Here is a 17,123-nt window from a genome sequence, read left to right on the forward strand (position 1 = left end):
CAGCGCCTTCACCCAGATGCCCCTCGTGGAGGAAAGTGGGGCAGTTTTCTTCCCATAGGGGCTCTCCCAGGGGTATTCATCCCCTTTGTCATCAGGAGGTGACAAACTCAAGTCCATCTGGGACCTTAAAAGCTGAGCGAGCTAAGAATCAGTGCTTGTGCTCAGCCGATGAGTCGTGTCCGACTCTGCAACCCAGGGACTGTAGCCCGCCAGGCTGCTCTGTCCATGGGATTCTCCAGGCAAGAATACTGGAATGGGTTGCCATTTCCTTCTCCAGGGGATCTTCCCGACTCAGAGATCGAACCCGCATCTCTTGTGTCTCCAGCACTGGCAGGCAGATTCTTTACCACTGAGCCACCTGGGAAGCCCCATAAATCTCAGCCACGAAGCTTAACAGTAATACCTGACAGAACAAGGCACACAAATAAACCCCACCCAAGGATCCGGCCACACACCTGAGTGTTATGTTCACAGCCTAAGAGAAAAGCATGCTTAGGACTTACAAGAAAAGAAAACGAAAGGAAACATGAAAAAAATAGTGGGGAAGTGGGGGTGGTGGTCTAAGTTTCCTTGGAGGTCTTCCACTATCTGCAGAAGTGCGCCGTCCAGAATAGGCAAGAAGAGGAAGGAAGGAGAATGCCCACCCCACGGCCAGGGTCCTGTCTCTTTTATTACGCAGACGCACGCATCAGAGTCTGTTGACGTCCAGCTGGGGGAAGAGCAGCAGGCAGTAAACCAGGAGCCAGAGGAAGAGGATAAAGTACATCACGTCCGGCTGCTGGACCAGCTGCGTCAGCGAGTCGCTCTGGGAGCTGTGGATCTCCCGCAGCCTGGCTTTGCCCGAGTGGTTGGCCTTCCTGCAGGAGGAAGACACACCAAAGCAGTCACAAGCGGGGTTCCCCCACCCAGGGGACCCCCACTCCCTCCCTGAACTCCATCCAGCCTCACTGCCCAACTGGAGAGCCAACAGCTTCCCAGCGAGGGGCAGACCCAGGTGGAGGGCGGGGTCCCGGGACACTCTGAGCTTTCAGACTCTCTCACTCAGTTCATCTCCACGACACCACGACAGAAGGGCTGTTAGCCCCATTCTGCAGATGGGCCTGCTGAATCTCGTGGGGTGGGTGGAGGGGCTTTCTCCAGCCCACACAATGACTTTTGTGACAAAGCCGGGACCTGGGCCAGCTCCGCACCCTCCTCCAGGATGTGTCCCGTTATACAGCAGTGCCCTGAACGCAGAGTTCGAGGCTGACAGCTCTTTTTTATGCTCCCAGGAACAGAGGGGCTTCCTAAGGAATCTAAGGAGAGAAATGAGGCGTTCCCTGCTGACCGATCATTTAAAAACAGCCATTAGCAACAAAAACACACCTCTCTATCATCTAGTTTTTGTTCTTGGCTTTGGAATCTAACCTTGAAAATGATTACCAGGTTCCATATTGGTGAGAGGTATCTTATTTTTTTTTTTTTAAGAGAAGAGAGTAGATATATACTTTTAAGAGAGTAGATATATATATATATATATATTTAATATCTATTTTTATTTATCTGGCTGCACCAGGTCTTACTTAGTTGCAGCATGTGGAATCTCTGTTGTGGCATGCAGGATCTAGTTCCCTGACAAGGGATCGAACCCGGGACTCTCTGTGTTGGAAGCATCGAGTCTTAGCCACTCACTCTCCAGGCAAGTCCCTCTTCTCTTTTTTTAATCTTATTTTAACAGAAAGTGAAAGTGAAAGTCGCTCAGTCGTGTTCAACTCTTTGCGACCCCATGGACTGTATGGAATTATCCAGGCCAGAATACTGGAGTGGATAGCCTTTCCCTTCTCCAGGGGATCTTCCCAACCCAGGGATTGAACCCAGGCCTCCTGCATTGCAGGCGGATTCTTTACCAGCTGAGCCACCAAGGAAGCTCGAAAATACTGGAGTGGGTAGCCTATCCCTTACTCCAGGGGATCTTCCCAACCCAGGGATCGAACCCAGGTTTCCCACACTGCAGATGGATTCTTTACCAACTGAGCTATCAGGGAAGCCCTAAGGTAGCACTAAAATGACATTTTACTGTTGCCTGGTGGGGAGAGTCTAGAAGGGGGCTGTGTGGTGGTGACAGAAAAGGCTCAGAAGACATTATCTGATTGCAGTCGGGGCTGGGGGTCTCTGCTTGCAGCTGCGTTTACAGAACCTGTGTGTAAGCTCCTCGGGGTCAATCTGGGGCACGTGACAGATTATGAGAAGCAAAAATCACCTCTTCCCTGAATCATCTCCCGATACAGCAAGAAGCCAGGCCAAGAGGGGATTAAACCTTTGCCCTGGTCTGGAAACTGAGTGATTCCCATGCAGATAAGGGGCAGAATTTCTTTCTCCTTCTTAAAACTGTTTTTAGAGAAATTTTAAACTACTTTTTTTAATCGCATAGGTAATAAATGCGCAAAAGCATGGAAAATGCGACGGCATTTCTCAACCTTGCAGGTTCAATTTTCAAAGACTCTATCTCATAAAAGCTAAAAGTACTATTTTCCTATGAGGATGTCAAGCCCAGTGGAAAATGTGAATTAATATTTCCATTTTATGGCAGGAGAGGGAAACAAACCTTGCCTCTCTTTCTTTAAGAATCGGAGAGGTAGATGTCTAAAGATCACACTCCTGGCTGTTGGGAAACTTTCAGAGTCTTTCCATTTGAATAATCTAATTCCTTTCAGGCTCCCCTGGTGGCTCAGAAGGTAAAGAATCTGCCTGTAAATGCAGGAGACCTGGGTTTGATCTCTGGGTCGGGAAGAGCCCCTGGAGAAGGGAATGGCAACCCACTCCAGTATTCTTGCCTGGAAAACCCCATGAGCAGAGGAGCCTGGCAGGCTACACAGTCCATGGGGTCACAAAGAGTTGGACACACTGAGTGACTAACACTTTTCAAGTCCTTCCAAGTCAGTTCAAATCCACGGCAAATACAATATATAAATAAAACTAAGTGATTCAATAACTCTAACAGGGATAGGGACATCTCAGGATTGTCAGAGTTTCAGATTTGTCTGCCTGCCTATGTTCTAAACAAGCGGTGTTACAACCATTCGACACTCGGTCTGGGTCATCTAGTTCTCCGACAGTAAGAAATACTTTCATAGACATCCTGGCATGTTTGTACTCCCTCTTCATGTCTGCTCTGATGCCATAAAACTGTAAAATCAGCTCAGTGAGCTTCTGAGTAGTGTACCTGCAGTGGCGACACAGAAGGAACACGGTTGTCAGGGGCTACAGCATTTTAAAAAGCACGCCCAGTAATCCCATCCCTACCTCCCCTGCCTGGCTCTGTTCAGAGGGCCAGCTGACGCCACTGCATTATCTCAATGAAGATTCACACCCAGGTCTCATGACCTAGGTCTCATGACCCAGTGTCTTTAAACCGAGTCATTTTTCTGAACCGTGCCTTGCTTGTCAACCTGGATTCATATCTACGTTGCCCTCCCAACTCACATTCAATTTCCATTCACTTTCTCTGGAACAGGTATTTTCTTGCATGTTTCTAGACGATTAATATTATTATCCAACAAAGCCCTAGTTGGAGAATAGCCACCCCAGAAGGTAGACTGTGTGATTAAAGAAAAAAAAAAAATCCCTTAAACCCTACTGAGCCTGGAGCCCAGCCACCCACCTGGTTAACATTCGGTTTCTTCTGTCATCCACATCCGCTGCGTTCCTCGACTGAACATAGCTAAAATGATCCTACAGTGAAATTTATAAACAAAACCCCCGCAACCCAATTAGTAAAGATGAAATCTCTGAAACAGAAAATAAGATGATTTTAAATATACAAAGTCGAGCATGCCGTGCTTTTCTCAATCTTGCAAACATCTAATTCCAAAATAAAACTACTATGTAGTGATCTACACATTATTCCCATGGGTGGATGGAAGAGGCCCTGCCCCCCACAACTGGGGCAAGCTATGGATCCCCGGGCTTTTTGGGGCCCAGCACATGCAGAGCTAAGTGGTTGTAAAGACAAAGGGAACCCTCTGCTTAGGCTGCATCTCTGTCTTTGAACATGACCTTTCTGGATGTGTGTGCAGGGGTGGGGTGGGAGGTCTTGAATACGATTGTTATGACAAAGAGGCCTTTGGGCTTTAAAATCATCACTTTATTCACATCCCCTAATGCCCAAACTGGACATCTGATTGGACTGTGCTTAATGACAAGGTTTCAATTTGCTTGTCTTCTATCCAAAAGCATAGCTGTTGCACGTCAGTAATTTCAAAGCTCTGGGCTAGGGGGAAGGAAGGAGGGAAAGGAATTGATTAGCAGGGGCCGGATGCGAGAAGAAGAAATTCACATACTAACCGATTCCAAAGACCTATTAGTATGTCGTCGAATGTAAATGCTGGAGTCACTGTGACTCGTCCTGAAAAATAAACACATGTTTTGAATTGATGCCACCAAGAACTCCTCATTGCCCTCTTCCCAAGGCTGCCACATGTGGATTTAGGCAAGCTCTGACTTCAGACCTAGTGACGGAAATGAGACCCATTATCCAGTATGCGTGCTTAAAAACAGCAGGATGATATGAAAGAGACACACTGAGCCCTCATTGACGAGAAAAAAAAAAAGTGAGAGATAATTTCAAATAGAAAGCAGACCACATATTCTTAAAAATCATAGGATTTCAGAGCAGGAGGAAGATTTCTTTTCCCAAATATCCCTCAATTGTGGGACTCACCAGACGTCGTCTGCACGCTAAAGTCAGACCGGGACTGGGTCCTGGGACCTGGACTCCCTCTGCAGTGCTCCGTGCACGATGCTGAGGATTCCCAGGTCTGGACCACCTTGTTTCCTTTCATACAGGAGGTGGCAGATTTTCTAGCTATATCTGTGAGGCTGATGTGGGAAGTATCTCTGATCTTCTAATGAAGCTGCTCCACTACAGTTAGAACTGGACATGGAACAACAGACTGGTTCCAAATAGGGAAAGGAGTACGTCAATGCTATATATCGTCACCCTGCTTATTTAACTTACATGCAGAGTACATCATGAGAAACGCTGGGCTGGAGGAAGCACAAGCTGGAATCAAGATTGCCAGGAGAAATATCAATAACCTCAGATATGCAGATGACACCACCCTTACGGTTCACTCAGGGTTAAGGCAAAAAAGACACCCAGCCAGAGGTCTCGGTTTTCATCCTGGCTGATTGACCATAGTCAAATAGTTGATTAACCGTAGTCAAATAGTTACACCTCTGATAAGTTTTCCTCATCTGTGAAATGGATCATCATTCCTACTCCATCTGCTTCTTGGAGCTGTCAGGGATACTAGCATTCCGTAGGTCAAAGTGGTCCTGTCTCGCTGCTCAACAGAAGAATGAGGTGTTGGATGTGGACTGGCCTGATATAGAGACCATCACATCAGTTTCCTCAAGGCAGACCTACTATATGGCATTGTGGGGTCCAGGGAAGAGTTTATTCCCATTATTGTCAGCCTTGCTATTACTGCTCACAGCTGTCCCCTAAACATCACCAAGCTCTTCCCTTTCTGCGGGCGGCATGTTTCCAGCTAACAGGTTTTGAGCACCTTCTATGTCCCAGGTGCGGGGCTAGGCCTAGAGAAACTTCAGTCTTCATCCTCAATCCAAAGTCTGTGTTAGTTTTTCCTGGCTGGTATCACAGCACAGAAATGAAACAAAACACACCAACAGAAAAAAAAGAAAAAAAACAACAACAAAGAACCCGCTCCTCCAGGAGCCCACACTGAACTGAGAGAGCATGCCCACTCCTTATCATTCCCTACCTCCTGCCCCCCTCAAAGAACTTTTATTCCTTGAATGCCGAACACAAGCCAGGTGCTGCACTAAACGCTAAGACCATACTGGTCCTAGCTGGCTGGAGCGGGCTGACAATCTAGGGGGAGAGTAGATGATAAATATGTCCTTCCACGTATTATTATAGAAATGACTGCTTTGATCAATGCTGTGAAGAAAGAATAGAAGCTAAGAGAACATATAAAGGGGTATCAAAAATAGCCTGGAGGAATCCAAGAGGGCTGCCTGGAGGAAGTGGTAGTGGAGCTGAGACTCAGCGGAGCCAGACAGGAGACAGGCAGGGGACAGAAGATTCCGAAAGGTGAAGGAGATTGGCTGGGGGCATTCCAGGACCTCAACTAAGGCCAGGGTGCTTGGTGCGCTGGGGATGGGGAAGAGGGTGACCCAAGGGGGGACAGAGATGAGGCAATGAGGGGTCCTGCAGGCTCTGGGCGAGCGGCCTTTCTGCCTAGACCAACGAGGAGCCACGGGGGTGACCGACAGCCAGGAAAACACCCTGTGCCATCCCTGCTCAGAGAGATAGATGCCCAGGGCTCTGTCCCTTTCCTAAGCCTCAGCCAGGCAATGACCTCCCAGCTCAATGCTCTGGAGTCAGGCTCGGGGCGGGGGGGGGGGGGGGCAGGTGAGATGGCCCTGAGCACAGGACGGGCATCGGGGTCCAAATTCATTCATGCACATGAGCGCCCCTCCACACTATCTGATGACATTAGGTATTTAGCTTCCACCTTGGCTAAAATGCTGCATCACAGTTACAGCTTTGCTTAAGTAAGATGGGATGGAGGAGCTGAGAGATCAGAGTGAAACCTTTGCACGAAAAGGTCAGCGCGGCCTCACGCTCACAGACACTGAAACATCGGTTTACTTTTCTCTATCCCTCCCCCCGTCCCATCTCCACGGGGTGGGTTTTGGTGGTCCTTCTGATGAAGAGGGACGAACCCAAGGTGCTTGCTTCTTCCCCACCCCCATGCTCCCTTGTTTCTCCTCCCGCCCCCTCCCATTCGATGAATACTTCCTGAGATGCCTACTATGTGCCAGTTGTTGCTCAGGCTGTCTGTCCCACCTGGAACATCTCTCTCCCTCTCCCAAATGCAAGTCCTGCTCATCCCTTGATGCTGAATTCAAATGATCTCTCAGCACCTAGGCTGCCCTGACCCTCTCTGGCCCCTCTGAGGTCTCATCATAAATCCCTACTTGCCTCTCACACCCAAGGTGCCCACCCAGTCCCAGCAGGATAGATGGCGCACTCCCTGTCTCCTTCCGGCTGGGGGCTCCTGGAGGGCAGAGCTGTGGCCAGCCTCTTCCAGAGTCCCCAAGTCTAGCGGGCTCCATCACACATACATGATGGCTAGAAGACTGCTAGGGCCTGACCTGCTTAGGGAGAAGGGGGGCAGTCTGGCATCTGACTAGTGGCCCCTCCTGAGTTGGGGTGGAGTAGATGACAGCCCTGGACCACCTGCCCAGGAGTGCTCATCTGCATTTAGAGCAGGGTCATGTCCAGCTGCACAGGAGACATAGACGTCTGCTGGCCAGTCACGGCCAAGGGCAGGGAGAAGGACTTAGCTGCTGCTGCTGCCAAGTCACTTCAGTCGTGTCCAACTCTGTGCGACCCCAGAGACGGCAGCCCACCAGGCTCCCCCGTCCCTGGGATTCTCCAGGCAAGAACACTGGAGTGGGTTGCCATTTCCTTCTCCAATGCGTGAAAGTGAAAAGTGAAAGTGAAGTCGCTCAGTCGTGTCTGACTCCTAGCGACCCCATGGACTGCACCTTACCAGGCTCCTCCATCCATGGGATTTTCCAGGCAAGAGTACTGGAATGGGGTGCCACTGCCTTCTCCAAGAAGGACTTAGCGTCATAGGCTAAGTTGGCAGCTACCTCCCATTGTGCTTTATGTCTCCTCCCCTGGGCCCCCAACTGCTCTTTGTCCTCCAAAACCCAACATGGGAGCCAGGTGGAGGGGAGGTGGGAAGCAGGAGGTGGACAGCCCCACCCCCTGGCTCTCCCTGTATGGGTTTCAAGACCCCCTCACTCCCCCAGTGATTATCTCAATCATTTCCCTCTGTGGCCAGCATGGCTCACCCAGCACAGGCAACGTGGGGTCACAGAAGGAGTGAGGACTTCTGACAGGTCTGAGTCCAAGACCCGCAGCTCTGGCATCTCCTAAGCTGGGAGGTACCCCCCAAGCTTCCCAATGATGCACAATCACACCTGCCTGCCTATCGAGGTGTCCACAAGAATTGATGAACCAATGTAACGGAAATGCCTGAATACACAAGGGCTGGTACAAGGTGATGGTAAATGTGATGATGAGTGATGATGGGGAGAGACCAGGGTCTTCTGACATTCAGTAGTTAAATATTTCCCCTGGGAATAATCCGGACCATCCAGCAGCCTCGGAGTGACAGAGCAGATGTGTGCTACAGGCTTCCTAGCAGTTTAAGTTCATTATCCTCCCTGCCTCCTCCTCCCCTTGGGTGAATCGACCATCCTTACTGCCTTGGACCCAAACTCGTGGGTGAAGCTGCCATATTAAAGTCCAGCTTCCATGCAATAGTGATAAATGGTTCCCTCCACGCATATGCAGTACATCCCTTCCAATTCTGTAAGATGCTCCTAAACGGCTAAGTTTGGTCTCTACCTACACTGACTGGTAGTTTTCATGGACTAAGGGTGGCAGGGTCAAGTCTATTACCTCTCATCCCCACCCCTACCTACGGTTCAGCCATCTCTCTGCTTGCTGCCCATTTCCACCCAGAGCTGCTGGGGGCGAGAAGAGAAGGTGAGGTGCAGGTCCTCCTGGTTTTTTGGGGAGGTCCTTGGGGGAGCCCAGGTGTGGGGAAGGAGCACTTTGTCTGAATCTGTTTCCCTTGCTGTCCAGCCCTGCCCCCGCATCCCCATCCAATCAGAAACCGGAAATGGGATGAGATTAGAGAGTAGCTCCCCAGGCAGGGGCTCTGGGGTGAGAAGATGTTAATAAAATACCTGGAAAGGACTTTGTGGTCACCGGTGTCTTCTAGGTCATCTGAGGAGCGAACAGTTCCAGGTGCTACAAATATTGAGCTTTCTACGTGGTCCACATGTTTCCTTTTCTCCTTTTTTTTGCTGCTGATCGATTCTTCCATTACCTTTTCCTCTAAGGGGCTGGCTAAGTTTTCCGAGTTTGGGGATTCCTGGGACTGAACGACAAGACAACCAAATACAAGTCAGCATTTTATGTCGCGACGTGGAGTGCATGACACCACCCAGCAGCAACCCGCTCCACCTTCACTCCAAGGCCCAGCTAAGGTGTCCCCTCCAATCCTGCCGCTCCCGTGGGGTCCTTCCAGCACAGCCCGGTGTGGAGGAGAAGCCCGCCAGAATTCCTGCTCCCTGTGCAGAGTTCCAAATGCTCCAGACTGATGGATCAAAACCGCATGGGTTTTCCAGTCAGTTAAGACCTGGTTTCAAATCTTGGCTAAGTCAGTTATCTGACCTTGAGTAACTGACTTGATCCCTTTGATCCTCAGTTTCTCAGTCTGTCAAATGGGTATAATAATTATCAGCCTCTGATAAACTGCAGTTCCTATAAATGATGTCCCCCACAGCGGGCAATGGTTAGACCCTTCACATAACTGTCATCCACTTAAACAGAAGAACGGCTACTGGAGGCCACGTGAGCCGAGGGCTGGAAAGGTGGCCCCTGTGTTTGAGGAGATGAGTCTTCACTGTGCTTTTAGACAAAGGTGGATGGCAGCGCAACCTCCATTGCATTTACATAATAAGGAAGATTCTTTGACCGTCGACCCCACCAAGCTCTCTGAAACCCATGAGGAATGCTCTCACATGAAATTAAGAAGCGTGGGAATTGTTGGCGATACCTCTCAAGAATTCTGACAGGGGCTGGAAAAACTTGCTCGACAGGTATTCTAATAAGAGGATCAGAGCGGCCAGACCTGTGCGGCCCCGGAGAACAAAGCTCCCTGCAGAAATTAAACCCGCTCTCAGCAAGCTGAAACGCCAGTTCCTCCTCCATCATCAGTGAGCAAATGCTTCCTTTCTGAAAGGTGAGATGAGGAGAGGACCGATTTTCTTAAAGACTAGAAGCCAGAACTTGCCATTTTCCAGTCAGTTTAGAAGAGAGTTTTCTTCTTTTCTTTTTAAAGGAAGGCCAGGTATGGGAGAAATTCTCCATCCATGTCATCCTCTTTGTCAGGAAACAAGACTCCCAGACCTCACCTGTCATCCTGGGCCTCACCACTTCCCCTCCCCCAGCCCTGCTCACTCACTGGGATCAAGGCCTGGGCTACATACTCTTGGGAGCCAATTACAAGGTGTGTTTGGGAAGAGTGGGCACCTGCTGGTCGGACGGGTGAGCACCGGAGGAAGCAGCCCAGTGATGAGCGACGCGGGTCAGGCGCCCACCCCGGAACCCAGAAATGCAAGCTCTCCCCAAGCTCTCCTGCAGCTCAGCAAAAAAGAGATGCAAACCTAGATCTCCCGAAGCCCTTCCCAGTCCAGGGCTCTTCCAACCTTGTCCCAAACCATCTGTCCACATGCTGGCCACACACACAGGCGCAAAGCCTGCCTTTGGAAGCAGAAGATAGCGAAGTGCCTCATCTGCGTGTCCACACTCAGTCACTGGGGGAGACTGAGGCACTCATTAGTCATTTTCCAGCCTTTTTTTTTTTTTTTTTTTAATTTTCTTGGCTGTGCAGCAAGGCTGTGGGATCTTCCCCGACCAGAGACTGAACACACGCCCCTTGCACTGGAAACTCAGATTCTTAACCACTGGACCGCCAGGGATGTCCCCTCATTAGCCATTTTAAGTCACACAGAGGGGCAGAGAGGCAACTCAGGCCCTCTCCTCACCACCCACTTGGTCCCCTTTCTTTTGCCCTAAAAGAAATTTTCAGCCTCTAACAGTTCAGAGAATCATCCCAGTTGCTGTTGTCATCTCCAACCTGGGGACCCTGAGACCTACTGAGGGGCATTTCCTACCCCACAGGATTTTTGGGGTCTCCCACAGGACAAGCCTGCTCTGACAGACAGCAGACGGCCAGGGAGGGGCAGGAAGGCAGGACTAGGCTCCTCTCCCTAGGGCAGGCAGATCGCTGGCACCTGTGAGCCACCCAGCCCTCTTCTCCAGCCAAAGCCAGAGAATGGGTGCTCAGCCCCAAAGAACCGGTCGGGCCACGCTTGGCTTCTACGCCATCAGGGCCAGAGAACCCTGCCCCAACCCCAGCGCTCAGGCAGGGGCTCTCCTCCACTGTCTGGAGTTGGCAAAGCCACAATTGATGCTATCACTTTGGCCCATCTAAACCTTAAATGTCTGGGTTTTAAAAATTAATTAATGCATCGATTTGGCTGCTCTGGGCCTTAGTTGTGGAACACGAGACCTTTAGTTGCACCGTACGACCTTTTAGTTGTGGCATGTAGGATCTAGTTCCCTGACCAGGGATGGAAACTGGGCCCCTTGCATTGGGAGCTCAGAGTTCCAGCCACTGGACCACCAGGAGAGTCCCCTAAATGTCTTTTGCACGTGCGCATGCTCAGTCACTTCAGTGGTGTTCGACTCTGTGCAACCCTATGGACTGTAGCCCACCAGGCTCTTCTCTGTCCATGGGATTCTCCAGGCAAGAATACTGGGGCAAACTGTGTGTCCTTCTCCAGGAGATCTTCCTGACCCAGGGATCGAACCCGGGTCTCCTGCATTGCAGGCAGGTTCTTTACTGCTGAGCCAACAGGGAAACCTCCTAAACGTGTTTTAAGGTTACTCAGATTCCTCTTCTGCAGCCTCCCCAGAGAGCAAGGCTTTCTTGTTCCTCCGAACACCTCTGGGCCCTCACTGGATCCTGTCTTGACTCTCCATCACCTCAGGGTTTAATTTACCTGTCCTCACAGGACACCCCAAACTGCCATTCAGTGTACATTGACTGTGGCTTTGCAGGCCCTGTCGGGCTGGCCTCTGGAGCCCAGAGATGAATACACAAATGCTCCCTCTTTACTGGGAGAGAAAATCACGATCCATGAGGCTCGAAAAGAGTCCCACATGACTGAGCAACTGAGCATGCAAACACACACACACACACATACAAACACACACAAACAGGTGGTAGGCAAAGGCCTCCAGATAGGGGAGCAACTCCAGCAAAGCCTGGAGGCAAAGGAGCATCTGGGAGGTGGGGAAGAGGCAGGGGAAGGGTCCCCTGCACCCTCTCACCGCTCACTCTGGGGGCCCCTCTAGAGCTGCTGGGCCAGGTGAAGGCAGACTCGAGGTGGCAGACAGCGTATGGCCAGCTGCTCCAGCTCAGACGTGCGTGTCCCCCCCGGCCCTGTTTATACAACTCACTTCTAACAGCAGGAGCCAAACTATGGTGCCAAACAGATAACAGGCCTTGAAACATCACGGCTGGGGTCCAGTGTGAGGTCTGGCTTGGTTTTCCCGGCTGCTGGAGGAGGAGGGCCTGCAGTTGACTTGGTGCAGGAGAGGCAGAGCTCTGATCACTAATGAAAATGATTTCTGCTATCACTACGCTGGAACTCCCCCATCGCCACCAAGCGTGACCGCGGCTGATCTCCCGGGCAGCCTGTGGGCAGGGCCAGGACTACGGGGAGGCCAGCAAGGTGCCCAGGGTGCCAAACTGGACCTGTGTCCCTCTCAGGCATTCACCTGGCCCTTTGCCTGAGCCTGGAGTGAATTTCTCCCTAAATTCTGGACCTGGGATGCCTGTGCGGGAAGCTGCATTTCTCTGTTTTATGGAGGAAGAAGGGAAGTTTAGGAGAAGGAAATGGCAACCCACTCCAGTATTCTTCCCTGGAGAATCCCATGGACAGAGAAGCCTGGCAGGCTACAGTCCACAGGGCCACACAGGGTCGGACCCGATTGAAGCGACTTAGCACGCATGCACAAGGGGATTTTGGAAGAAGCACAGAATTCCCCATGCAGGGTTCCCAACTCCATAGTCACGTACCTGATGGCCCTGCACGGGGACGCTGTCTTTGGCCTCCCTTTGCTGGTGGTCCTCAGGCAAGGGTTGGGGAGAGGGTTCTGAGGCGGGACTGGCATCTTCCACAATGCTGGCCTGGGGAAGGTCCTCGCCCAGCCCAGAGAAGCTGAAGCTGCTCTGGGAGGCCTCGGCCTCGTCTTCCCTGGCCCCCAGGTCCAGCAGATAGCCCTCCGGTTCTTCCAGGTCCATCTCTTCATTTTTCAAATCCTCCGAGCCTTCCGCATAAGCCTCCAAAACCGCCGCCAAGGGCACCTCATAATGTGGGTAGTAGAAAAGGTCATGGGGGATGACGGAAATCTTGGAGAGCGGGGGAGACGGCTTGAAGTCCAGGCCCTCCTCGCTGGGGCTGCGGAGGGTCTCCAAGCTGACGCTGCTGCTTGGCGGGTTGGAAGGTAATTCTCCCCCGAGCCCCCGGAGGCACTCGGCTTCCCCTTCCTCCTCGCCCGGACGGCGGCGTCGGAAGGATTTGCGCTTGGCCTTCTCATACACCTCTGGCTTTTTATCCACCGGGGCCTCCTCAGGAGCCAAAGAATAGCCTTGGTCTTGGTCTCCAGGGTCCTTGTGAGGGTCAGGTTGGTCGAGCTTCACTGGGGCCTCATCCGAATCTGTCTTCTTGCAGGCGGATTTCCCTCTCTGTTTGCCCAGCCTCTCAGGGTGATCCTCTGACAGCTCCTCCTCTGCAGGTTTTTTCTCATGAGGCGAAGGAACCTCATTGAAAGCCTGGCTGGTGGAGGCAAAATCAATGAGGTCGCTGTTAAACTTTGAGGCTTTTAATGGTATGGCTTCGAAATAGTCTTCTTTATCCATCGCTTCTACCGTCAGCAGCTTCACCTTGATCTCCAAGGCATCAGCCATAACGGTGTTCTCTCCCAAGGGTGAGGGGAGATGGCCTTCATCCCCAGGGCTGGATGCCCTCTCCGATGCCCCATTCCACGGGGGAGAGGTCCAGGAAGTCAGAGGATGACTGATCTCACCATCCACTGAGGACACGTCGCCAGGGGCCTCGTCGGAGGCTGCTTCCAGGATCTCTGGCACCTCCCGTTTCGGCATTTCTTCAGCAATGTCAGCCTCCAAGACCTGTTCATCCTCCTTGGACAAGTCCCTGGTCTCTCCGGGGCTCCCTTCGAAGCGCAGGTCTGCACTGTAGAAAGGGTCCTGACTGCAGGAGGCATCCTTGCAGGTGTCGGCCTCAAAGTGCACCGTCTTCTTGATTGGCAGAGAGTCGGACCTCCGGCTGTCCTTTCGGGATGATAGAATGGAAGATTCTGGAGCCGGTTCACTGGTGCTGTTGAGCTTCCCGGGGATTCCTTGGAGAACCTGCTCAATGATCTGGTTCATGAACTCGGAGGAGCTGTCCTCCAGCTCCTGGCTGGAAACGCCACCCAGGCAGGGTTCCTTCACATCCTCAGGCTTGTCACAGACGAAGACTTTGGAGGGAGGTGGGTGGCTGGCCTCGTGGTTGATGGTGTAGGCTCGCTCCCCGTCCTCGGTCAGAAGGAAGATGGCGCTCTCCTGTTCTGAAGGGGTTTCTTTGATGCGAACGAAGGTAGATTCGATAGGGGCCTCTTTGTCAGAATCCACAAAATCCTCCTGCCAAGAAACACAGGGCACCATGAAATTAGCAGTGTTTAAGTGCCACATAGAGTCCCCTCTCAAAACACAAAAACAAACCAGCAAGAGCATTTCAGAATAAATGGAAGTGTTCTGATACCGTTGTAGATGGGCAAATGACTATTGTTCCTGCTGAAATGTGAAACCATCAGATAAGTTAAAGAGAGGGTCATTTTCGAAGCTATGGCTGCAAAGACATCTCAATGTACTCAACTCTGGAGAAGGATGGGCCCTTTCTAAGCGAGGAGGTTGTCGGTGACCTCATACCTGTGGGCCACTGCCTGGTCTGGGTACAGAGAAGTGAACCCACCTAAGATAAGGAAAGAGCAGCTAAATCTTTACTGATTGTTGGGCTGGTGTGAGAGATTGAATCTGGAAGGGCCTCAAACGTGAAAAACCACTTCTCTTCATATACTAGTTTTCCCACACAGGGACTCTTGTTAAGCACGGTGCTGCGGAACTATTTACAGAAGCCAAGACACAGAAGCAACCTAAGTGTCCATAGACAGATGAATGGATAAAGAAGATAAAAACGAATGACATAATGCTATGTGCAGCAACATGAATGGACCTAGACGTTATCATATTAAGCAAAGGCACAGAAGGACAAATACCATATGATATCACGTATTGTGTAATCTCAAATGTTACACAAATGGACGTATTTACAAAACAGAAACAGACCCACAGCCACAGAAAACAAACTCATGGTTTCCAAAGAGGAAAGTGGGGGAGGGATAAATTAGGAATTTAGGATTAGCAGATACAAACTACTGTATATAAAATAGACACGCAACAGGATCTACTTTATAACACTTAATATAGGGACCTATGCTGCTGCTGCGGCTAAGTCGCTTCAGTTGTGTCCGACTCTGTGCAACCCCAGAGACGGCAGCCCACCAGGCTCCTCCATCCCTGGGATTCTCCAGGCAAGAACACTGGAGTGGGTTGCCATTTCCTTCTCCAATGCATGAAAGTGAAAAGTGAAAGTGAAGTCGCTCAGTCATGTCTGACCCTCAGCGACCCCATGGACTGCAGCCTACCAGGCTCCTCCGTCCATGGGATTTTTCTAAGCAAGAGTACTGGAGTGGGGTGCCAGTATCTTGTAATAAACCATAATGGAAAAGAATATAAAAAAGAATATATATGTACAGAGATCCATATACATACATAACTGCATCACTTTGCTGTATAGCAGAAACTAACATATCACTGGAAAGCAGCTATATTTCAATTTTAAAAAAAAGATGCAGCTTAGAACAGGGCTGAAAGTAGAGAGCAAGCTTGGTGGTTTTGTAGTGCTTGGCTCCCAATGTACTGGTGGGGAGAGTGGATTGACCTCATTCTAAAACTAGCTGAAATCAGAGGGTTGAAATTAAATAAAACTGCAACAGAGCCCTTATCAAGTTCTGAGAAGGTCAAAATGGTCAGCTCCTGGTCATAGGTCCTTGTTTGGGAAAGGGTTACATTCTCTGGGGGTGCAGGTGGGGGAAATATCATATACCTCATCACACATCAGATATGGCATAAAACTAAAATTTTTAAGATACAAAGAAGCAAACAAAGAGCTCTATAATCAAGAGAAACATTAGTCATTAGAAGCAGACCCAAAGATAACCCAGGGTTAGAATTAGCATAAAGACCGTAAAACAACTGTTTAACCTACACTACAAGAAACACAAAGGTCATTCTTCAGGCTAAAAGGAAACAGTCACAGACGAAAGCCTGGATCTGGAGTGGGGGAATGAGACGTACTTAAAACGGTACATATATGACTGATATAAAAGATGATCTTAAAAGTTTTCTTAAAAAGTCTCCTGCTTAAAGCAAAAATAATAACAAACCATGGGGAATTAACGTATACAATACTTTGACAAATGACAAGAACAGCAAAAGGAAGGGAGAAGAAAAGTGAGTGGGATCAAACAGCTGCATATACAAAAATATATAAAATACGTACCTATTTAAAATTGTACAATGAGGGACTTCTCTGGGGATCCAGAGGTTAAGAATCTGCCTTGCAATGCAGGGGATATGAGTTCAATCCCTGGTCAGGCAACTAAGATCCCACAGGCGGAGGGGCAACTAAGTGTGCAAGCCAGAACTACTGAGCCGGTGTGCTCTGGAGCTCGTGTGCCACAACTACCGAGCGTGCACATCACCACTAGAGTCCGTGCACCACAACAAAGGATCCCGCATGATGCAGGGAAGGTCCTGATGCAGCCAATTAACAAACAAGTTACCTAATGGTAATCCAAGGTAGACTGAGGTATGTTCAAGAAGAGTATTATAATCCCTAGGCAAACTACTAGAAAGATGTGGCTAAACAAACAGATGTGGCTAAAAAGCCAACAGAGGAGATAAAATGGAAACCAAAAAATAACTGAACAATCCAAAAAAAATGAGAAAGGAAGAACAAAGCAGCACAGAACAGACAGGACCAGCGGAAAACAATAAGACGGTTACATCTATGTAAATGGGCAGAAAATACACTGATAAAGTGACACGCTAATAATTCTTGTCAAAATGGATAAAAAACGAGAGCCAACACTACAGTATTTTTACAAGAAACATGCTTTAAATATAAGCACACGCACACTGAAAGGAGAAAGATATTAATAGAAAATGATAAATCATACAAATACCAACTTATGACAGTTTCTATATTCCTATCAAATTTACTCCATGATGAAATAAAACAACAATAAAATGATGACCTCAAAAAGAAACAAC

At 49.8% G+C, this 17,123-nt stretch overlaps 1 protein-coding gene across 1 annotated transcript in view; it reads right to left on the bottom strand.

Moving 5' to 3' along the window:
• Positions 1–546: 546 nt before the first annotated feature.
• The window catches only part of CLMN (calmin), a 115,369-nt gene continuing 98,792 nt past the window's right edge, over positions 547–17,123 (bottom strand). Inside the window, exons 9-14 of the mRNA XM_052659892.1 lie at positions 12,744–14,369; positions 8,776–8,969; positions 4,324–4,384; positions 3,641–3,711; positions 3,106–3,202; positions 547–853 (exon numbers count right to left, since the gene is read on the bottom strand). Coding sequence (XP_052515852.1) covers positions 689–853; positions 3,106–3,202; positions 3,641–3,711; positions 4,324–4,384; positions 8,776–8,969; positions 12,744–14,369 — 2,214 coding nt within the window. The 3' untranslated portion in view covers positions 547–688. The remainder of the gene's footprint in view (positions 854–3,105; positions 3,203–3,640; positions 3,712–4,323; positions 4,385–8,775; positions 8,970–12,743; positions 14,370–17,123) is intronic.

Source organism: Budorcas taxicolor, chromosome 21 (assembly GCF_023091745.1).
Source record: "Budorcas taxicolor isolate Tak-1 chromosome 21, Takin1.1, whole genome shotgun sequence".
NCBI lineage: Eukaryota > Metazoa > Chordata > Mammalia > Artiodactyla > Bovidae > Budorcas > Budorcas taxicolor.